Genomic DNA, 23,917 nt, shown 5'->3' with positions numbered 1-23,917 from the left:
TATCGCTGCATAATGCTGTGGTAGCCATGCTGGTAAAGTGTGCCTTGAATTCTAAATAAAGCAAAGCACCCTCACACCATCACACCTCCTCCTCCATGCTTCACGATGGAAATCACACATGCAGAAATCATCCGTTCACCTACTCTACATCTCACAAAGACACGGCCGTTGGATCCAAGAATCTCAGATCGCACCTCCTCCTCCATGCTTCACAATGGAAATCACACATGTAGAAATCATCCGTTCACCTACTCTACGTCTCACAAAGACACGGCCGTTGGATCCAAGAATCTCAAATCAAAAGGCACTCCTTCGATAAAGTTGTTTTTGTCTAAAATGAAAACATGTCTTTTTCACAAGGTTGTGGAGTAACATGTTCAACTACTTATTATTGGCTCAAATTCGGGTTGTGCCTTTAGATTGACAAAATTAACAACCAATGCAAGAATTGTTCACTTGTCAAACCCTGCCCTGGTCTGCTTGGTTTGTTTCGTAAGCGTTCAAGAAAGTCTTGTGATGTTGCGCCTCTTCGTTCAGAAATTCTGATGTAACATTAAGCCTGTTTGAAGAATAACATTTACAGGACAAATATACAGGAATCCTAGTCTCTCAGCATGTATCTTTTGTGCTAAGCTATCAATGCTAGTTAGCAAACTATCTAAACCTGATGCATCTGAAATAACTATCGTTTAACGTTAAATACAGCCTCAGTGACTGTTCAAGTAAACAACAACACTGGAGGCTTATTGGAACTACTAAAAAGTATGAAGTTTACAAGTAATTAAATACCAAAAATATAGGCTATTTGGAAAGGACACAATGGCTGCAACTTCGGTCGGTGATGGTGTGAGTGGTTTTGCCGAATGGACCCATAGGAGTTTGAGCCTTGAACAACAGAAAAATATTAAGTAACTACTCTCATTCTACAGGTTTTTAAGCATCTAGTTACAGACGTTAGACTAAGACATCCAGAGCAACACATAGCAGGGAGCTCCAATATGATCAGGAAACTAGACCGGTTATATTGATCGCTGAAAATGACTGTCAATCATTTCTTGTATTAGTCATCTCAGGGATGGTACTTGAAAAATGTAGCAGAAGCTATTTCCGGTTTAGCTCCTCACTAAACAGTCTATAGACATGAAATCATAAAATTACACAACTGAGTAGGACAAAATAAACCACCAAAACTCGCAATCGAAAAAAAGCTGGCAGTGAAAGCAAAGATCCAAGTCATCTAACCAAAGGTAGTAACTGCAGGCAAGAGCGAAATGGATTCAATAGGGTTAGTTGTTTGAAAAGTTCAAATGAAAGACTATTTTTAAGTTAGTTTCCAAATAATTTGTTCTGTTTTCAAATTAGTTTTGCTCCTTTTGTTTACAAATCTACAAACTCTCATCATCCATCGTTTCTCTCACTTCTCTCAATCTTCACATTTTCAAACATCGAGGGCGTTTTACTAAGACATATGCAATGTACACAACTGAAAACTGCTCCCCAAAAAACAGGACACTGCCCTTGCCACCAAACTATACTTGATTTTCAGCACAGCGAAAGACCTCAAATTGAAAATATATTTATGTGATCAAGACAAAGGAGATAATTGTGGACAACAGGAAAAAGAGGAACGAGCACGCCCCCATTCTCATCAACGGGGCTGCAGTGGAGCAGGGTGAGAGCTTCAAGTTCCTTGGTGTCCACATCACCAACAAACTAACATGGTCCAAGCACACCAAGACGGTCATGAAGAGGGAATGACAATGCCTTTTCCCCCTCAGGAGGCTGAAAAGATTTGGCATGGGTCCTCAGATCCTCAAAAAGTTCTACAGCTGCACCATGGAGAGCATGGTTGCATCACTGTCTGGTATGGCAACTGCTCGGCCTCCGCAAAGAACTACAGAGGCCCAGTACGTCACTGGGGCCAAACTTCCTGCCATCCAGGACCTCAACACCAGGCGGTGTCAGAGGAAGGCCCTACAAATTGTCTCAGACTCCAGCAACCCTAGTCATAGACCGTTCCCTCTGCTACCGCACGGCAAACGGTACCGGAGCACCAAGTCTAGATCCAAGAGGCTTCTAAACAACTTCTACCTGCAAGTCATAAAACTCCTGAACATCTAGTCAAATGTCTTCCCAGACTATTTTCAGTGCCTCGCCCCACACACACCCTCTTTACACCGCTGCTACTTTCTGTTGTCATCCATGCATAGTCACTTTAATAACTCTACTTACATGTTCATACTACCTCAAATAACCAGTGCCCCGCACATTGACTCTGATCGGTACCCCCGGTACATAGTCTCGCTATTGTTATTTCACTGCTGCACTTAAAATACTTGTTACTTTTATCTCTTATTCTTATCTGTATTTTTTGAAACTGCATTGTTGATTAGGGACTCGTAAGTAAGCATTTCACCGTAAGGTTTACACATGTTGTATTCGGCCCATGTGACTAAAACAATTTGATTTGATTGATTTGATTTGTAAGCTCTGATTCAAAGTCTTTAAGGTGATCGGGACATTCGTGTGTCCTAACAGGGTAAGGACACAAAGTAGCCATTGATGGTTGTTGTTCTGGGGCCTGACCAGGTTACACATAGGCCAACATAGAAATGCACAACATAGAATGTCCACTCCAAATCACACCCTGACCTAACCAAATAGAGAAATAAAACAGCTCTCTAAGGTCAGGGCGTGACAAAAGGACATGATGGATAAAAAAATTTGCGACAGGCCTGATGGAAACAACAAATTTGTCGTTCAACCTTACAAATGTAAAAAAAAAAATACACTAGACAAGGTTGGATCTTTTTGTGTCGGTAAAATGAATTATGCGAGAAATGGCGGATGAAAACGCCTTTATGCGCAAATATTTATATAATAACCATCATATCGAGTAAACTTGGAGTCACGCAATGATATTGTGTGGTCCTCCCACTATGACTCGAGACAGCATTCAGTTTATTAGGCTACAGATGAAATAAGTTACGATGATCTTGATGCTCCTTTCCAATATATATCAAGGGTCTTATTCTGATGGCATGATGATCGATGCTTGGCTGCCGTTTGACAAGTAAAATCATACGGTATAGGCTATACCTGCAAATTATCAGCGAGCTGTTGGGAAGAGCACACGTGCTGAGACCAGAGTGGGCACATTCTCTATATAACGCAAACAATTTTGTGACAAAACCATCAATAGAGTTGAAAATGCAATGAAAACCCCATTGTTTATTAATAATTGGATTCGTGGGAATTTAACCGCAAAAGTTATTTTATGTGCACTATACGTCTTAATCTGTAACAAGTCAATTTGATGGAAACACACTGGTAGGAATATATGCATAATTTTTCATGCAGAAGTTTGAATATTCGCATGAAAATGTGTAGCCAATTGCACAGAAACCTAGCAAATGACAGGAAAGAGATTTAGTTTATGCATTTGTGGTGACTTAAGAATGGTGTTTACAATATTGCATATGGATAGGAATAAAATACCTCTAGTTACAGTATGTCAGATACCAAGATTATCAATGACAGAACAGGATGGTATTTAAATATTGTAGATAACAGTGTTACTCAACTGGACCTCAAGAGATCAGTTGACAGGTCTTCTGAAAAGGACATACCAGGTCTTTCCTACTAGTATGATTTTGACCGTATTCATTCACAAAGGTAGTGCACAATATAGGGAATAGGGTGCCATTTGGGATGCTCAATGCAACCTGTCAGTATGGCTCTATTGGAGGATTCATGTCAAATCTTCCCATTTCATCTCAATTTCAAATAGAATCCCACCCTGATAGGAATATCAGATTGAAAGGGCTTCATTGTTGTTTATTCATACATCATCACAGGGACGGTTTTCAGAAAGTTGGGGAATCTATTGATAACAATTCAGACAAATCCTGTTCACTGCATCAGCAGAAGTGTGATAGTCATTTGCTGTGAGACATAATGTTTTATTTGACATAATTACATCATAATTTAATATATAAAGGAAAAGACAAAGGTTAGGAAAAAGGCTAATAGGATTTTAGGGTCATTTAGATTATGTGCTTTACTGTTCTAAACTACTGTAACACAGTTATTAACACTATTACCATTTAGAGTCCACTGCTGTGGGAGTCTGTCAGATAGTGTACCCATTAAATGTTACATCAAATCAGAAGGCAAGTGATAAATTAATCTGAAGTACTCAGATATTTACCACGGTTCATTTTTTATGTCTGATTTCACAAATGATGTGTGATCCCCTACAGCAGCACTGGTTCTTTCATCTTTTTGAATTGAGATAGACAAGTCATTGACCTGCCTACCCTAGTGCCGTCCCTGGCCAGGATGACTTGAAGAAAAGAGTACAGAGATGACGGATTAACAGGCAGCCTTATGGCCTATGATTATTTAGTCTCGGCACAGAAGAATATACAAGAAAAAGCTGTAGGGTGATTTATTTTCACACAGGGTAGACAACATTTCTCTTTTACCATCCTCCTTAAGTCCGGTCAACAATGATGCTATCACTTTTTGAATAATAAACTTCAAAGATTATAATAACATGACAGAAAGATTATCAGTGGGCTTTCCACATAAAATTCTGACTTAGGTAATGCACTTGACTGATGCACAACTGTTGGATGTTCTTAAGTCTGACTTAGGTAATGCACTTGCCTGATGCACAAATGTTGGATGTTCTTAAGTCTGACTTAGGTAATGCACTTGCCTGATGCACAATTGTTGGATGTTCTTAAGTCTAACTATAAGCCCCTTTCTTCCCATTTTCTACTTTCCTCAATAAACATACCATATCTCATATCACTGACTTTACCCGACAATGAATAATGTCACAGTATAATTTTAGTCTGCTTATATACAATAGGCAGCTTAATTCAATACATTCCTTCTGGTCATTAGAGTCATATTACATAATATTAATTTCTTTCCTTAAATCATGTTTATTCATGTTTCCAGACATGAAGGAGACATCAGCTTTCTAATGCTTACCCGCTGAAGCAGAAAGCAATTTAGAGCCACTGTGCTCTAGTGGAGTAATATGTTCACATATTGATTTTTCTCAGTTGGGCTCTGGAGTGTGTGTTCAGACTATAGCTGAATCTCCTCTATCTCTCATTAGGTGCTGTGAGGCAGATGGGGGAGAAAAAAGAGCCACACGTTCTCAGGGAATACATGTACAGTATTTGTAACCCTGACACATACATATAGGGAGATGTACACTTGTCAGTCACATCTCTAAGTATACTGCATTCAACACATGCATTTGTCTGGCAAGGAGACTGCTCTCTTTGTGATGTAGCATTGGTTAAAACATGACAACAGACAATGAAAAAGGAATCTTCAACCTCTTTTCAACCTTTGGATAAAAGCGTCTGCTAACTGGCGTACTTGATATTGAGCAACTCAGGGTATAGAATGTCAAAAGGAACAGAGGTGGCTTTGTACACTGACCATCGGGGCCGGTTCCAGGCATAAGCGACATAAGCAGTAGCATAGGGCCCCCTGACCAAATATAAAGAAATAAACGTACCCCCCAAAATTTAACTCAGTAAAATGTGGTTGTGTATATACATGAAGTATGTGGGCACCCTTCAAAATTGTGGATTCGGCGAATTCAGCCACACCGTTGCTGACAGGTATATAAAATCAAGCACACAGCCATGCAATTTCCATAGGCCTTACTGAAGAGCTCAGTGACTTTCAACATGGCATCGTAAAAGAATGCCACCTTTCCAACAAGTCAGTTTGTAAAATTTCAGCCCTGCTAGAGCTGCCCTAGTCAACTTTAAGTGCTGTTATTGTGAAGTGGAAATGTTCAGGAGCAACAACGGCTCAACCGCAAAGTGGTAGGTCACACAATCTTACAGAACGGGACTGGCGAGTGCTGAAGAGTGTAACGTGAAAATATTTTCTGTCCTCAGTTGCAACACTCACTACCGCATTCCAAACTGCGTCTGGGAGCAACGTCAGGACAATAACTGTTTGTCGGGAGCCTCATGAAATGGGTTTCCATGGCCGAGCAGCCACACACAAGCCTAAAATCCACATGCACAATGTCAAGCCTCGGCTAGAGTGGTGTAAAGCTCGCCGCAGTGGAAACACTTTTTCTGGAGTGATGAATCAAGCCTCACCATCTGGAACAACAGACGATTCTGGGTCTGGCGAATGCCAGGAGAATGTTACCAACCCCAATGCATAAGGCCAACTGCAAAGTTTGTTAGAGGAGGAATAATCGTTCAGGCTGGGCCCCTTAGTTCCACAGAAAGGACATTTTAACACTACAGCATACAATGCCATTACATTTACATTTACATTTAAGTCATTTAGCAGACGCTCTTATCCAGAGCGACTTACAAATTGTGCATTCACCTTATGACATCCAGTGGAACAGCCACTTTACAATAGTGCATCTAAATCTTTTAGGGGGGGTGAGAAGGATTACCATGCATCCTAGGTATTCCAATCATCCTAGATGATTCTGGTTTAACTTTGTGGCAACAGTGTGGGGAAGGCCCTGTCCTGTTTCAGCTTGACAATTCCCCCATGCACAAAGCAGGTCCATACAGAAATGGTTTATCCCATCGGTGTGGAAGAACTTGACTCACCTGAACAGAGACCTGGAACGCTGACAGCGAGCCAGGCCTAATCGCCCAACATCAGTGCCCGACCTCACTAATGCTCTTGTGGCTGAACGTAAGCAAGTCCCCGCAGCAATCTTCCAACATCTAGTGTTATAGCAGCAAAGGGGGAACCAAATCCATATTAATGCCCATGATTTTTGAATGAGATTTTGGACGAGCAGGTGTCCACATACCTTTGGTAATGTAGTGTAGTTTAGCCAGCTATCTTAACTAGTAATAATTATGGCCAAGTGCCGTGCCCAGGGGCTCTGACCTCCAGAGGGCACCCATTTATTTTGTTAGTCATTCACACTCAGATATCTTATTAACATGGCATAAGGCATTACAATATGTGTAGAATTGCAGGAAATTTGCTTTAAATCTGCAAATATTTCTATCCACCCCATGGCAAAATGTGTCAAATTGAAGGAAAAAAACTGTAAAACTGCACATTTTCTATCTGTGCCCCAAAGCATACTGAGTATAATTGCATGACATTTGTTATAAAAAGTTATCGCTGTCCCATAGCAAAATATGTAGAAATGCAGAGTTACAAGATGTTTTGAATGATGATGTCCCATCCTCCCAGGCTGCTGGCCTGGAGTAGTATCAGATAGGGCCAAAGTAGTGGCATTTTGGTGAGGTTTTAATGGGATCAGGATTAGTTGGTAAAGCAAATGTTTTTGTATTTAGTTTTAGTTTTCATATTTTTTTTATTCACAAAGTGTAATAAATTCATACTATAGAATAGTAGACTGATACACAGCCAATACAGCAGCATGCACCTATGACATTTATTTGTGGACCACCATAATACAGAAGAAGAGACAATTGATACATGGATTGTGTGCCGTTCAGAGGGTGAATGGCCAAGACAAAAGATTTAAGATTGAATTGCCTTTGAACGAGGTATGGTAGTAGGTGCTAATAGTTTCCTGTGTGTATCAAGAATGGTCCACCACCCAAAGCACATCCAGCCAACTTGACACAACTGTGGGAAGAATTGGAATCAACATGGGCCAGTATCCCTATTGGACGCTTTTGACACCTTGTAGAGTCCATGCCTCGACAAAGGTGTTCTGAGGGCAAAAGGGTGCAATGGAATATTAGGAAGGTGTTCTTAATGTTTTGTATACTCAGAGTACTGCCAAACAACAAGGAACTGGCATTACATCTGTGTCAGAGTCTCTCTGCCTCTCTCTCTGAATTTGATATAAAACCATCTGTGTTCGTCATAGAACGATGGGAGTAGTTTCTGTGGATGCTGACAGATTTCCAGCGTTGTGCTTTGTTTCAAGCAAGCAGCGACGGGCCCTCTGATGAGCAAATTCAATTTTAGGTGGACTTTCCAGCCTCCAATGGCTGTGGATATTTAAGTGATGATGCCGGAGAAGCTGGTGTTTGGAGGATATATTGGCACGGGTGTTTATAGGCCTGAGACGAAGTGCCAATACAGATACATGGAGTGAACGTTTAATAACTGAAAGACATTAAACAGAACAGGAACAGCGTCTGGACAGGAACACACAACACCAAGTAATATATATAAAATATATGCCATTTAGTTTTATCAAAGCAGGGAACACCACGAGGAACAGATAGATATACAGGGGCAATCAACCACGTGAAGGAGTCCATGTGAGTCCAATGGGCGCTGCTGCGCGTAGTGATGGTGACAGGTGCATGTACAGACAGGTAGCCTGGCGCGGAGGGGGAGTGGGAGGAGGCGTGACAATATCCTCCAAACACCAGCTTCGAGGATACATCAATAACAATGAGCTAATCAGGTACGATTTCACCCAGGCATAAAAATGGGCTCTCTTGTTAGGACACTGTTGTTCAGAGGAGCTAGCCAACACAGCTAACACTACAAACTGGAGCTGGAAAGACTGCAAACTAGCTGCCCTTCCTTTCGTTTTACCTTTTTCAATTGACATGCCTTTGTATATTTCCATAAAAATCATGACAGCTGATTCATGATTTCGACTTGCTGAGAAACGCTGCCTGGCATTTGTTAGGAAGTGCTTTTCTTATGCAGATGACCAGCTGACATTGTTATAACTGAGACAACACATTGTATTTTCACAGCAAAGCATGTGGGGCCCCCTACAGGATAACTCACACACACACACACATAATAGGCCAGCGCACACACCAAATTTCCCCCTTTAGCTGACATTGTGTGACGGCGGGATTCTAGAGTGAAAGCTGAGCCAATGCAAGAAGACTGTGTGAACAATCTCGAACTTCCAGAATCTACCTACTTTCTGTTCTGTATAAATTGTGTATGTAACTTCACTCGCTCCTTTTCCTGCTGGTCTGATGGGCTAACGGAAGGGCCGTTTTACGTGTACCAGATATTCATCTAAATAAACTGTCGGACAGTTGAGATCCTTGACCGGCTCACCCTTTGAATATTTGATCCTTTTAACAATCTCTCTTTCTTGTTGCAGATTACACGTTCATTACTATGGGACAGTTGGAGATCGAATTTGAATATTTGAAACAATGTTGCAGATGTCGGAGAGAGACTAATGTTTATACAAATCTCCGCTGTTGAAAACTAAATGTTAGTCTAAAGAAATGTGAGATAATGTCTAGATGCTTTTTATAATGGAGATCAAGTTTATAACTTCCCTGCCTGGGCTGATGAGACAGTCAGATGGAACAGAGTATATAAGCATTTTAACGTCATAGATTTAGCTGGTGGTAATTTGTGGAATATGGGTAATTCATGTGTTATGACGTCTTAATGTAGGTAGCCCTCAAGAAAAGCATTATGTGTGTCAAACTACTAACAGTCAGGGTTGCCACACAACATACTGGCCCACAAGTTATGATTAAAGTAATCTCGTTCACCAGATACTTTAATTAGCCCGGGGATGAGGTCCTGATTAAGGTGTAGCAGCAGTATAAACACCACACTACAAAAGGTGAGTTTGGTCACCGATGAGCTGAGTCATCATGCCCCGAAAACACCTTATTGTACATGAGCATGCCTGCAGGAGAGAGAGAGAGAGAGAGACGGAACACTGGCTAGCAGACCTAATCCCCTCATTAAAACTGAGTCTGAACTTGCATCCCAAATGGCACTCTATACAGTGCACTACTTTTGACTAGACCCCTATGGGCCCTGGTCAAAAGTAATGTATTGTATAGTGAATAGGGTGCCATTTGCAATGCAGTCTGGATCTCCTCAACACAATTATACAGATGAGTTTCCCCGTTCCACTGTGCCTGAGGTTACGGTAAAGCCACTCACATGGAGTGGGCTTACGACTGCTCCTCTTCGCCTCAGCCTCTGAGTGAGGGGCTTCCCTGCTAGTATGAATGGGCCATGATAAAGTCCTCTTTTTCAATATGTCTAAGTCCTCTTCTGAAAGTATTACTTTCTTTGTCTCCCCAAGTTAGGCAAACAGAGAAGTCAAATAAACACGTGGTGCATAAATATCATTTGTCAAATCATACTAAACTCGCTTGCCAGGCTTCACGGTTCCGGATGCAGAATACATGCAAGAATATGGCAGCTGGCCATAAGACTCACATTCTCCTATAACTACAAATATATACAACCTGAAGTATATACACTGAGTGCACAAAACATCAGAAACACCTTCCTAATATTTAGTTGCACCCTTTTTCCCCCTCAGATCAGCCTCAATTCGTTGGGGCATGGACTCTACAAAGGGTCAAAAGCATTCCACTGGGGTGCTGGTCCATATACTGTACATGATTCATCAAGCCCTTCTCTGCCAAGGCAGAGTTAGAGGAAGATGTAAGTATGCATTTCACCTGTTCTTCTCAGCGCATGTGATAAATACATTGATTCGATTTTCTGATAGAAGATATTTGTCGCCATCTTGAGGCCTTTTCTACCTCTTTCAGGGCCGTGACAATTAAATAAATACGTGAATGTCATGCAACGTCAGACCGTCTAACACCAATATAACTTTTGTTGAGCAAGCAAATATCGCCATCAAGTTGACATACATCAATTCACTTTTATTCATTTACATTATTTCTACTATAATATAACGCTCCATAATGAATATCTTAATAATGCACTGTGGATACCATTATATACCTTTATAGAAGTCATAAAATGACTACGCCTAGTTCATACCATTTGTGTGCAACACAAGAAGTGTGTTTGTGTTTGTTTTGTGTAGCTGCTTGTAGTTATTTCTTGTGTACGTACGTATATAGGGTATAAACTACGCTTTAGTCCCATGTCATCAAATTAAAACCTAAATTAAAATGAAAAATTATGAAAGATACAATATGAATCCAAATCTGCAATACAAATGCTTTATTAAAACAACCATTAAAAAGTATGTAAGTGATTGAAAAATAAAATACATAGTTCCTCAAAGCCTAAAAAGTTTAGCACCACTTTCCTAATCGTAAGAGTAGAAGCTGCTGTCAGCCTTCCCTCCTTGTAATTTTTTGATTTCGGCTAAAAATCTACATCAAATTTAGAGGCTGCAATGGACGTGGATCAATGATTACAATAGGGAGAGGGCATCAGATGTACAGCACATCTAGTCAATTGGTTGGGCTTCTTAGCTTATCTTCCTAATCACAGGAGAAGCTGTAGATGTCTGAATGACATTTAGAAGCTCACATTCCTAGTTACAGGAGTGGGAGCTAATAAGGGATCAAAAGACCCAGGTGGAATTTTGGTGTTGAGTAGCCTATAGTGGATCTTCCTTAAGGAGTATAAACTAATGGTAAGCTAGTCCACTGACAGCCTGGTTCAAATATAGCAGCATTAGGGGATTCAAAATGAAAACAGAAATGAACAACAAAAATAAAAATGTTGTATTGAGGCCAGTTGTGGTGTCCTCCTCAGATGTAGCCTGGCAAAAGCAACTGACACGGGCTGCACGTCATCCAGGCTACCCATCAGAGGACCCAGAGGACTTGCAGGTGACCAAGCGTTTCCAGGCCTTCTGGACTCCCCAGAAGAAGTCCCGGATGCCTTTCCTCATCTTGGATAATTTAACTGGCAAGAAGATGAAAATATGTAAGAATTTCAGATGGACAATTGTCTGATAAAACAATAATTTATTACTTCTTTATATATATAACTGTCCCATAAGAATATTTCCCCCCCAGGAATACTCACTCATAGGTGGAGAATCCACAGCAATACAATGTACAATCTCTGGCTGGATTGAAGTGTCTGTAAGGACGATGCTCATGTTGGACTGTGATCAGAATTCAAGAATGCACAATTAAAGTTCAATTTCAATTCCTTTACATATTCCTATAAATTATACAGCTATACTTACTGGTGCCGATATCAAAAAGCACAACCAATGACCATTCAAGAGTAACCTGAGCTTGTCTTACCTTTCTGCCGGTGGCATAATGCACCCCCTCAGATTCCGCATCCTCCACATCATTACTGCATGAGTCTTCAAGGTCTGAGGTCTCACGGTCATATGAGTTGGAAACTGAGGGTTTCAAGATGGCCAGTAGCTTGTGGGAAACAATGACAGAGACAATGGAAAGCATCTCCTGATCCTCAAATAAATCGTCAATTTTCAAGGAGCGTTTCAAACGCTTGACCTTCCCAAGGTCAGTGTAGATGGCATCTGCCAGCTTCGATGTCATCTTAGAATTGAAACTTTTTTGCTGGCTTTCCATTTCCTCAATCAGATATTTGGCCACCTCATCGTCGAACAATCGGATCAGCTCAGTCACCAGATCACTGATCTGGATGCGCTGACGCTTGTTGGTCCTTTTTGGCATAAGGCATATTTTCTTGACAAGCTTCATCAGGACTTCTTCTAATATGAGCTCCCTAATGAAGCTGGTGGAACCGGATGTCACTTGTTCCACAGTGGACCAGTCCGGCTGTCCAATCTCAATCTTGATGCTGCTCTGCTCAGCTTTCTTATTCAAAGATTGACGGGTTGTCATTTCATTAAACAAGGCTGTCAATTCTTTCAAGTTGAGTGTAGATTCCAGATTTTTGGTGTCTTGAAGTTTGGATGGTGCATCCATAATTCCGTTCGTGACAAGACAGACAATGTCCTTGTGCAGCTTGGGTGCCTTGTGGCACAGTATCTTCTGTAGAGCTTCCTCTGTGCCATAGCGTTGCATCAACTTTCTATGCACACACAGCACCAACTGAAAGATGTCTGTTGCCTTCAGGCAGACATTTGCTTCCCTCCACCTGTTAGTCACCCTCACCCACAGAGCACTGGACAGCTTGTTGGTCACATCCTCAACTAGGGTCCAGCTGGCCAGTTTATCCTGTGTCCGAGGAACAATCAGAGACCGCAGCCGGACAATGATATCCATCACCGCCTCTACATGAACAATAATATGCACCGGTTGGGATGCCTTCACCTCAGCCGAGCCACATCGGCTCTTAACCATGACCTTGTCCTGGTCTGTCCTTAGGCAGATGTCTGAGGAGAGCGGCCTGACAGAGACTTTGGGTACGATTGAACCCAGACGGTTGACTTCCCTGGTGACTGCACTCGCAATGGCTGTTGTCATCTCCCCGCTGCCGCGGCTCAAAGCTCGCCTCAGAGCATCAGGAGAGCCCATGTGCTCCTCCAGCTCTCTGCAGAGGGCACTTACAATCCTTGCACTTGAGGGGCGGGAGTACGGCGTCTTGAGATCCTTGGTCATTTCCAATGCTGAGGTAACGTCTGGGGAATCGGACATGTCCCGAAGGACAGAAACCACCATGTCCATTGCCACATCAGAGAGAGTGGTGGTTGGGGATGACACAGGTGATGCAAAGTCCTCTGAGTCAAGGTCATACCCATGAAGCAGCTTGGTGATCAGGTCTACAACCACCTCTGGTGTGGAATGTAGACTGGGAGAGTCCTTGTCGGAGGTCTCAATCATACAGGATTCAATTTCACTCAAAGCCCCTCTGACCATGTTGTTGGTCTCAGAGTCATCAGGTACATGGTTCTCTTTGAGGTGTTTGATACCTGCCTCACACAGCTCTTTCACATGGATGTTCTCGGAAGACATCACTGCTTCTTGAAGACTAGGTGGTTGATTGGCTAAGGTTGTAGCCGTGATTGTCCTTACCATCAGAGGACAAAGCTTTGCAACCAGTTCATACTGTAGCTTAAAGTTCTCAGAGCGGCTGTAGTTCATGGGTACCTCAGGGATGTCAAGGCCCTGAAATAGCATCTTCCGTACCAGTTTGCCCACTACACCCTCCAGTAGGCAATTAGTAGGGCTCTGGGTCTCATTCCCTCTGCCACTGGTGCTGGGAGGTAATTCTTGCTTCTTGTGAAGGCCATGAATGGCCTCACTTTGCGCAATACAACCCTCAACAGGCAACTCCTCCAATGCAATCGTGTGCACAACCACATTGACGTCGTTGGTGTGGGATCCAATCAAAAGCTTCTTATAGGCTGTCTTTAAGTTCTGAGCTTTATCTCCAAATGTCCTATCCAGGAGACACAATACTGACTCAGATAGTGGGTCAGTGAACTCCTGGAGATCAAGGCTGCTCTCAACATCGAAGGGGCTGAGGCTACAGCTGATCTGGGAGCTGTAATAAGAAGCCTGCAGCTCTCTCTTGGACTCCAATCTGTCATGCAGCTTTGGATATAAGGCATCTGCAATGGAGTCTGTGAGCCGCTCATCCAAATTAACAGAGAAAATATTATTCAAGCTTTTGTTGGAAGCCTCCTCTTTGGTTTTCCTCAGGATGTCCCGCACAGCTTCCCTTGGGGCAGAACCAGAAGTGCAAACATGTCCATTGGATGGTGTCTGGGTGGCAGTAAGGGATTCCTTGATCAAGAAACTCTGGAGTTCGGTGGCCACTTCCTTAGACATCTCCCTTCTGATCTTCAGAACAGCAGGTGTCAGTGTAGCTTTGTCCGAGGTCAAAGGTGTCAGAACTCTGGTCAAAGTTGAGGGGCATCTGAGATGATCACCCAGACCCTCTAAGTCATCAGAGCAGGACACCATGGCAACTTTAAATAAAACCAAACTAATAAGGTTCTGAGCCACAGCAGATGATTTTGCTGATGCTGCCTGGAGGGTCTCTGAACTAAGCTGATTGGAGGCAGCCATCTTTGTTGTTGCCCTGGTAATGACGTTACTCACAGGCTTGATGGAGTAGCTCATAAACTGGGATCTCAGGCTTTCAAAGACTCCCTTCACTCGTTCTGCCTTCAGGTCTTTTTCAGTGGCAAATACACACGACCGAACAGCATGGAGAGATACAGGGAGAGGAAAGCGCAAGGGTGAAGCCACATCTGTGATATGGATGGAGGACTCTGAGGGTGTCCCCTCAAGGCACCTCTGCAGCAACTTTATCATCTCCAGGACTCTGGCATTGTCCTGTGGTGAGGTGGAGCACTCTCCTGAGAGGTTCTCACTGTCTAGTGTGTTCTGGATTCCAAGCAGTGTTGTGCTGAGTATCCTTCTGTCATGGGGATGCACTCCACTCAGTGCAGAAGAGGACCGGCTCTGTGGTGCTGGTGTGTTGCATGGTGTTGATGCACCAGAGACGTCACTTCCACTGTCATCATCTTTTTTGGTCCTCATTATAATAAGGATTTCGTCAATGATCTCATCACTGTAGTCTTCTAAGTCCTCTGTGGTAAGATGGTCCGTTGGGGTGGCGATACTCAGAGTACGACCCCCAAGAAGTTTGAAGGACGTCTCCGACCCACTGCCAAGAGGGCCAACAGACACACATTGCAGTGTTTCGCTTGATGACGAAGAACAACTGGAGGAGAGATCAAGCAGCTCCTCCTCCAAAGTCGGAGAGGAGGAAAGAATTCCCTCCATTTTCAGGACAGAGATAACATCCGCAAGTGTTGAATTTACAAGGTCCTCACCTAGTGGGCTACTCCTTAAGTGGCTGACAAACACCCTTGTAGGAGAATGGGAGACTGTGGTGGGAGATGGAGAGCCCTCCTCACCATTCACACTTGACCGCGCCTCCACAATTGCTAAAGACTGGGAGATGACAGAACATACAAGTCCGCCAGCCCGCTCAATAATGGAGGGGAGGGAAACATCCAAAGGGGCTGGAGGTGTCACACTCCCTCCTTGGCCATTTCTATCTTGGCTGAGGCAGATCGACGAGACCTCAGTAGCAAATTGATTCTCCCGCACAGGGCTGCTGCTAGAGTCAGGTCCAGGAACATTTGAAATGGAGCTTACAGTCAGGGAGCAAGGAATGTCACTCCTACTGTCTGAAAGCTTGATGGAGCACGAGGAGGGGAGGCTGCTGGAGGAGAGGTTGGTGTTGGTCTCGTCGCTGGAGATAAAGGAGGAGAAAGGGGCCAAGGTCAGTTTGACAGGGATGCCATGCCCACGACCTACCAGAGCAGATAAGGTTCCAGAGTAGTCCGTGGCAGTAGGTGGTTTAGCAAAATGTGATTTAGCAGAATGTGGTTTAGCAGGTGGTGGTTTAGCAGGTGTTGGTTTAGCAGGCGTTGGTTTAGCAGATTGTCGTTTAGCAGGTGGTGGTTTAGCAGATTGTGGTTTAGCAGGTGGTGGTTTAGCAGATTGTGGTTTATCAGATGGTAGTTTAGCAGATGGTGGATTGGCAGAACGTGGCCTAGCAGCCAGGAGGTTCTTAGTAGAGATCTGACTGGAGAAAGAGTGTGCTCGTTCCTCAGTGGACAGAGAACTTCTGCTACAATAAGTCTGGACAGCAATGACTGGTTCATCAATGGAGATTGGGGAGGACCTACTGTCAGGACTCTGAGTGAGACAGATGACATTGACTTTGGAGAGTAGGGAGGTACAGTTGACAGAGCCCTGGGTTGAATCTTCGTTGGTGTCTTTGCTGATGGGGAGCATATTCTCTGCAGCACTTTCTGAAGCTGTCAGCCTGATAAGGTCAACCAAGGCAGGGATCAGGATGCTATTTACCTCCTCCAATACTGAGCTCGTTATGTGCCCAATCATGAGCAGCAAGTCCCTAACAGTAATCTGTATATATAAACATCAACAGAATTGATTAAGATTTACAGTATGTTGGAAATCAAAACACATGTTAATACATATCAAATTATTTTAAAAGGTAAATATAACAAGTATACATTTCTTTCTTTTTTAGCAATTACTCTATATCAAATGTGTGGTCTCCATAGTTGCAACTTAATAATCTTCCTCATCTATACTTTTTACATCTACCAAAGTGGCAAAGGCATTTCACATCAAATTATCCAATTACAGTGGCAAGACAAAGTATATGAACCCTATTGGAATTATCGGAATTTCTGCATAAATTGGTCATAAAATTAGATTTAATCTTCATCTAAGTCACAACAACAGATTAACACATTCCGCTTAAACTAATAACACACAAATGATTGTATTTTTATTGTCTATACTGAATACATAATTTAAACATTCACAGTGTAAGTTGAAAAGAGTATGTGAATGACTTCTCCAAAAGCTCATTGGAGTTAGCTAACCTGGAGTACAATCATTGAGATGTGATTGGAAATGTTGGCTGTTGCCCTAAAAAAACTCACAAAATTTGAGTTTGCTATTCACAAGAAGCAGGCAGAGTGTGAAATTCGAAAAAATATTTTTCTGAAAATTTTAACTTTCACAAAGTGCAAAACACCAAATTAAAGCTTAACTTTTTGTTAATCTACCGATCATGTCCGATTTAAAAAAGGCTTTAGGGGGGTGGCCCTAGCCCTCACAATCCGATCCAACAGGTCCCAGACGTGCTCAATGGGATTGAGATACGGACTATTCCGTGGCAGAACACTGACATTCATTTTTTTGTTATTTTTCTTTGTGTGAATTTTACCCAGTTTTCTCCCCAATTTCATGGTATCCAATTGTTGAGTAGCTACTATCTTGTCTCATCGCTACAACTCCTGTACGGGCTCGGGAGAGACAAAGGTTGAAAGTCATGCGTCCTCCGATACACAACCCTACCAAGCCGCACTGCTTCTTAACACAGCGGGCACCCAACCCGGAAGCCAGCCGCACCAATGTGTCAGAGGAAACACTGTGCACCTGGCAACCTTGGTTTGTGCGCACTGTGCCCGGCCCGCCACAGGAGTCGCTGGTGCGTTATGAGACAAGGATATCCCTACCGGCCAACCCCTCCCTAACCCGGACGACGCTAGGCCAGTTGTGCATTGCCACACGGACCTCCCGGTCGCAGCCGGTTACGACAGAGCCTGGGCGCGAACCCAGAGTCTCTGGTGGCAGAGCTGGCGCTGCAGTACAGGGCCCTTAACCACTGCGCCACCCGGGAAGCGCAGTGGACATTCCTGTCTTGCAGGAAATCTTGCACAGAACGGGCAGTACAGCTGGTGGCATTGTCATGCTGAAGGGTCATGTTAGGATGAGCCTGCAGGAAGGATACCACATGAGGGACGAGGTTGTCTTCCCTGTAACGCACAGTGTTGAGACTGCCTGCAATGACAACAAGCTCAGTCTGATGATGCTGTGACACATCGCCCAAGACCATGACGAACCCTCCACCTCCAAATTGATACCGCTCCAGAGTACAGGCCTCGGTGTAACGCTCATTCCTTCGACGATAAACGCGAATCCGACCATCACCCCATGTGAAACAAAACCATGACTTGTCAGTGAAGAGCACTTTTTGACAGTCCTGTCTGGTCCAGCGATGGTGGGTTTGTGCCCATTGGCGACGTTGTTGCCAGTTTCCTTACAACAGGCCTACCTCAGTCCAGCCTCTCTCAGCCTATTGCGGACAGTCTGAGCACTGTTGGAGGGATTGTGCATTCCTGGTGTAACTCGGGCAGCTGTTGTTGCCATCCTGTACCTGTCCCGCAGGTGTGATGTTCGGATGTACCGATCCTGTGCAGGTGTTGTTACACAAGGTCTGCCACTGCGAGGACAATCAGCTGTCCGTCCTGTCTCCCTGTAGCGATGTCTTAGGCGTCTCACAGAACGGACATTGTAATTTATTGCCCTGGCCACATCTGCAGTCCTCATGCGCCCTTGCAGCATGCCGAATGCACGTGCACGCAGATGAGCAGGAACCCTGGGCATCTTTCTTTTGAGGTTAGTAGAAAGGTTAGTATAAAGGCCTCTTTAGTTTCCTAAGTTTTCATAACTGTGACCTTAATTGCCTATCGTCTGTAAGCTGTTAGTGTCTTAACGACCGTTCCACAAATGCATGTTCATTAATTGTTCATGGTTCATTGAACAAGCATGGGAAACAGTGTTTATACCCTTTAAAATGAAGATCTGTGAAGTTATTTGGATATATATGAATTATCTTTGAAAGACAGAGTCCTGAAAAAGGGAAGTTTCTTTTTTGCTGAGTGTACTTTTTCCACCCTGTACTGTGAATGTTTACACCGTGTGTTCAATAAAGACATGAAAAAGTATCATTGTTTGTCTATTGTTGTGACTTAGATAAAGATCAGATAACATTTTATGACCAATTTACGCAGAAGTCCAGGTAATTCCAAAGGGTTCACATACTTTTTCTTGCCACTGTACTTGGATATGGATTTCCCAGTAGATGGGAGACAGGGAAGCAGTAATATGCCTACAGCCCCCAAAGAGTGAGAGCTGGGAACATGTTCATGAAAATGACCTACCACTGACGGGCTAGCTGAATGTGGTGAGCAGGTCATCACAGAAGACAAGGTTCCAGAGTGATCAGAGTCACTGCTAGGTCTTTCAGTTGGCGGTCTGGCAGAACGTGGTCTGGTAGTTTGTGGTCTGGCAATATGTGGTCTGGCAATATGTAGCCTAGCAACCTCGAGGTTCTCAGTCGAGATCTGACTGGAAAGAGTGTCCATCGAGGAGGTGGAGTGTCTGAAGGGAGAGTCCTTTCCCAGAGGTGTGTGTGTCTCCATGCCCAGGGGTCTCCAATCTCCCATCTGGCTACCAGGCTAAGAGAGACGGGTGAGAAAGAGAGGCAAATGGGTGAAGATACCAACAGAAACACTGAGGTCCTACTGCTGCTTAAGCAACTGTGAGTTGATATCAGCCCTAGGAGTGTCGCTGTTCCATCCTTACCTGTCCAATCACCGACCAGCGGATTTGGCGCTCCAGGCGCAGCTCCCTGCACACTTCTCTTTCCAGCTCCTTAAGCCTGAGGCGTCGTTTCACATCCCAAGCCAGTTCGGCCAAGTGAAGGTTCTTCCCCTCTTCCATTTCACTCTGAAACCTTCACATACAAGGGAACATAAAACATGATTTACCTTAATTTTTCTACAACTCAAACTGTCCACCATATCTATTTCTTAAGTTATTGCTAGATAGGAGGTCAATGTGATTCCACACCTTCGCTTATGTTTTTTTTAACAAATTTGAGTAAAAGATTCTAATAACACTCACGTGTTCTTGAAGTAGTTTCTACCCTTGGCAATGAGCCAATCTCTAATATCCGTCAGTGAGATGTGGGACGGAACCTCCCCTTGCTGCTGCAAGACTAGGAACTGCTTCAAAAGCATTTTCTGAGAGAGAGAGGGATTAATTTGCACCCTTGCCTTCCACAAGTATTTCCTGGTCTTGTGACGTGATCAGAAAACCCTTTCCCGATCCATGAGCGACAGCAAGTTACATACACAGTTGAAATAAAACGCATGGAAAGGTGTCTTACAATATAGCATTTGTGTTTTTATAATTATGCATCTAGAAAGCAGACCACTCTAACCTGCTCTGCACAGCACTGCTTCTCCCACAGCAACTGAACTGACTTGATGTAGCTACTGTAGCGATTGTACTCTTTACACGAACACAGCACCTGAAAGGGAGGAGCCACAAAAGAGCCATTTTAGAGGAAGTTCATGTGTACAAACACCCAATCCCAAATCTACCTCTACCCGAAACCCCAATATTGATTGATTTTGCATTTATTTAACCAGGTAAGACATTAAGAACACATTCTCTTTTACAACCTGCACTAACAATGACCATATGTAGATTTGGATTTGTATAAACTAAGCAAAATGGCAAACATTTCACCTAGCCATCATATTGCTTACACCTGTCCAATTTTCACAGTTCCATATAAGTGTCACTTTTAGATTTTGGAAAGAAAAGGAAGGTCTGCCTTGCCTTCTCATTTGAGGTGATGAGGCCTTGCTTCACCAGCCGCTTCTTCCTTTCCGGATGGCGGAAAAAACTCTTCAGGTGTTTGTCGTGGAGGCAGTTATAATTAACATCTATGACTCTCATGTTGGGGTCCAACAGGTCGAACCCTGGGGTCTCCTGATGGAGCTGTGGATTGTGTTTTAACAAACCTCAATGTCAGGGCAATGGATACTACAGTGGGAATGGTTTTGGAATTAGGACTGGAAATGGGAAGGAAGTAATTAAAAATATATAATTAGGTAACATTTAATTTGAAAGAAATTGAGGATCTCAGATCATTTGGAATGTCATACTATCACACTAACCTTCTCCCCCAGTTTTCCTCTGAAGAATACAGGGAATGTCCTTTCTGGGGCTTCCTGTAACCCCTACAAAGGCAATCATGACAATCAAAACTTTATAGGCGTGGGGTTTTGGTAATGGTTTTGATAGTAGACCCCATCCCTGTCACTTGGTTTGTAATAATTCCACCTTTTGCCAATTCACTTGCATGAAAAATGTTGAATCAAGCTCATATCTAAAACAAATTTGTTTGATCCATTTACATTGTTAAACTATTCTTAAAGTAGTCAACTAGCCGTAGGCCAACATGACTGATTCTGTAGGCTATATATTCATCTCATAGACTTTCATCGTCCATCTTTAGAATTATACAAATGTGAAGCGACATTAATATGAAGAACGAACAAAACATTATCCTAGGCCTACTCACATTTTCTTTGCCCGCACTTTTTGACATAGTAGGTATATTGACTAATATTGTAAACAAGTGATGTCATAACTGAAACTTGATTATCCTGTGTCTCCAGAAAAGGTAGGCCCGATGCCCTCAAGTAAATGTCCACTATCTGATAGACATATGTTGTTGTACTGATATAAACACTATGAAAGGATATTGTAGCCTTAACCTATTGCTATAGTCTACAGGCTTATTTATGGTGTGCCCGCTCCATAAAGCAGACCTCCAGTTGTGTCTGGGCTTGCTGCAACACGTGCACTCTGTTGCCAAGCCTTCCACAGAATCATATCGCAACCCTAAAATGTGATCCACATGTATTCGACGTCGAAATTGTCAGTCATTTGCAGTGATGGATTTAAAGCATTACCACGACTAAGTCTATATTATTCAATTATTGCACCCACACTGCTTGGGCTGCCAACGAGCGTCTGCATAGCAAAGGGCTAAAATAGAAGACCGTTCTATTTCTGATAGAGATCCCACTGCAAGTCCTGCCTCTCCCATCTCCTCATTGGTTTATAGAAGCAGGTACCAACGTGCCATCTCCTCATTGGTTATACCCACGTGGGTGACTGAAAAACCAAAGAGGTCAGTGGCGGTAAGGCACCTAATTTATGAAAGTTGCCAATCGCAATATAGAATCAAGAGAAGAAAAAGCCTGGAAGGAGGAGAGATGACTAGAAAACATTCGGTTGACCGTTTTATGTGTGGATTAATTGGTGGTGTAAAGGACCTTGGTTCACACAGGGTCATGTTTGGCGAGTCAGTGGACAAGTATCCTGCCTCTATTGTATTGAGTTTTGGAGAAAATGGGGTCGTATTAGCAGTAACTGCAAAAAGTTACTGTGAAACCAAGGTAAATGGCAGTAACTGAACTTACTGCCTTTTAGCTTGGTTTCAACCTGCCCTTGGCTGCAGTTACTGCTTTTTACCTTTGTATAATATCATTCTATTCTGATAGGGATGCAATCGAACCTGTATGACACTGACTGACAGCTACACACACATACATTGTTAATCTAGGGATACAACACCATGGCACAGCATTCCCGGGGGAAAATGATGGTTGAACTTGCTCTGAAACGCCGACATCCAGACACTGGTATGAACTAGCTAGCTAAGTACAAATAAAATGTTTTATAAGCAAACTCATGGTCATTTTCTATCATTTGTATTACCCTACATCATATGATTAACACACGTGACGAGACCCGTAATCATCTGCGCAATCCACAAGGACACGAAAGCCCAAAACACACAGCACAGGTACTCACGCGCACCAACGGACATTGTAATAATAATCAAAAGTCCAATGTAAACTAAAGGGCACACTAAAACAATTCCTAATCAGTGGGAATAGGGGACAGGTGTGCGTAATGAAAGTTCCGGCGGGATCCCTGACATCCGCGAAACGCAAGAAGCATGAATGCTCTGACTTCTGTGGCCAATGCAGAATTCCGATTGACCATGCAGAGTCCTTAATAGTAATAGTAATAATAATAATAATAGTTGAATAATAGTAATAATAGTAGGAATAATAACAACAGTAATAACAGCAATACTCATAATAGTAGTAATAATAATCATACAAATAGTAATAATAACAACAGTAATAATTATAATTATAGTAATATTAGTTGTAATAGTATTAATAATAATAATAATAATAGTAGTAATAATAATAATAATGTATGGCATTTCTGTAGCGCTTTTCATAGATTCTCAAAATGCTTCAACAGCAAAAAACAAACAAGCAATACATCAGGACAGGTCAACCAATAGAGGCCAAGTCTTTGAAAGCTGCTTCCTGCGAAGATGGAGGGTCCATTCATGGCTTTAGCGGAGAGAGCTGGTCAGAGAATGGTAGATGATTGTGATGGAGTTTGTTAATGATCTTGTAGAGGGCAAGTCTGGGAACCAGCCTGAGTCTTATAGCCACTGGATTACTCTTCCACTCTGGGTAGCACCCACTTGGGTGATGCCTCAGCGTTTCTGGGCATCACCTCACAAAGTTCCAAATAGTAGCCAGTCATCCTCACTACGAACACCCCACTGCACCTCTCTGATTCAGAGGGGTTGAGTTAAATGCAGGAGACACATTTCAGTTGAATGCAGCATTCAGTTGTGCAACTGACTAGGTATCTTCTTTCTTTACCTTTTCCATCCCAGCATATTCTGTAGTATTCATAGTATATTCATAGTATATTCATAGTATACTCATAGTATACTCATAGTATATTCATAGTATATTGTGTAAATATTCCTACTACCCTTCCTCCTTTTTAAAATATGTTTCTATTACTTGGTTGTATTTATGTCTGTGTGTATGTGTGTGTGTGTTGCATTGTTGAGGAGGAGAGCCTGTGAGTAAGCATTTCGCTGCAACATTTACGTCCTGTATTCTGGGAATGTGACCAATATATTTTCTTTTGATCATAGCCAGGCACTAATTAGCCAAATAAATATAAGGTATTATGAGCCAATG

At 42.8% G+C, this 23,917-nt stretch overlaps 1 protein-coding gene across 20 annotated transcripts in view; it reads right to left on the bottom strand.

Annotated features, from left to right (window-relative positions):
- Positions 1-23,917, bottom strand: part of LOC118396117 (uncharacterized) — a 200,934-nt gene that overhangs the window by 92,816 nt on the left and 84,201 nt on the right. For 5 of the 20 annotated variants that reach the window (XM_052465553.1, XM_052465545.1, XM_052465547.1 and 2 more), the window contains 3 exons: positions 11,991-16,574; positions 11,764-11,845; positions 10,930-11,640 (listed from right to left, as the gene is read on the bottom strand). In XM_052465553.1, the coding sequence (XP_052321513.1) occupies positions 11,534-11,640; positions 11,764-11,845; positions 11,991-16,574 (4,773 nt within the window). In that variant the 3' untranslated portion in view covers positions 10,930-11,533. Of the gene's footprint in view, positions 1-10,929; positions 11,641-11,763; positions 11,846-11,990; positions 16,575-19,189; positions 19,487-19,613; positions 19,765-19,934; positions 20,054-20,253; positions 20,344-20,657; positions 20,820-20,998; positions 21,062-21,405; positions 21,661-23,917 lie in introns of those variants that run through there. The other 15 variants (XM_052465544.1, XM_052465546.1, XM_052465539.1 and 12 more) reach the window with 9 other exon arrangements.

This window comes from Oncorhynchus keta, chromosome 17 (genome assembly GCF_023373465.1).
Source record: "Oncorhynchus keta strain PuntledgeMale-10-30-2019 chromosome 17, Oket_V2, whole genome shotgun sequence".
NCBI lineage: Eukaryota > Metazoa > Chordata > Actinopteri > Salmoniformes > Salmonidae > Oncorhynchus > Oncorhynchus keta.
Note: the sequence above shows the minus strand (reverse complement) of the source record. Positions and strands in the feature narration are given on the sequence as shown.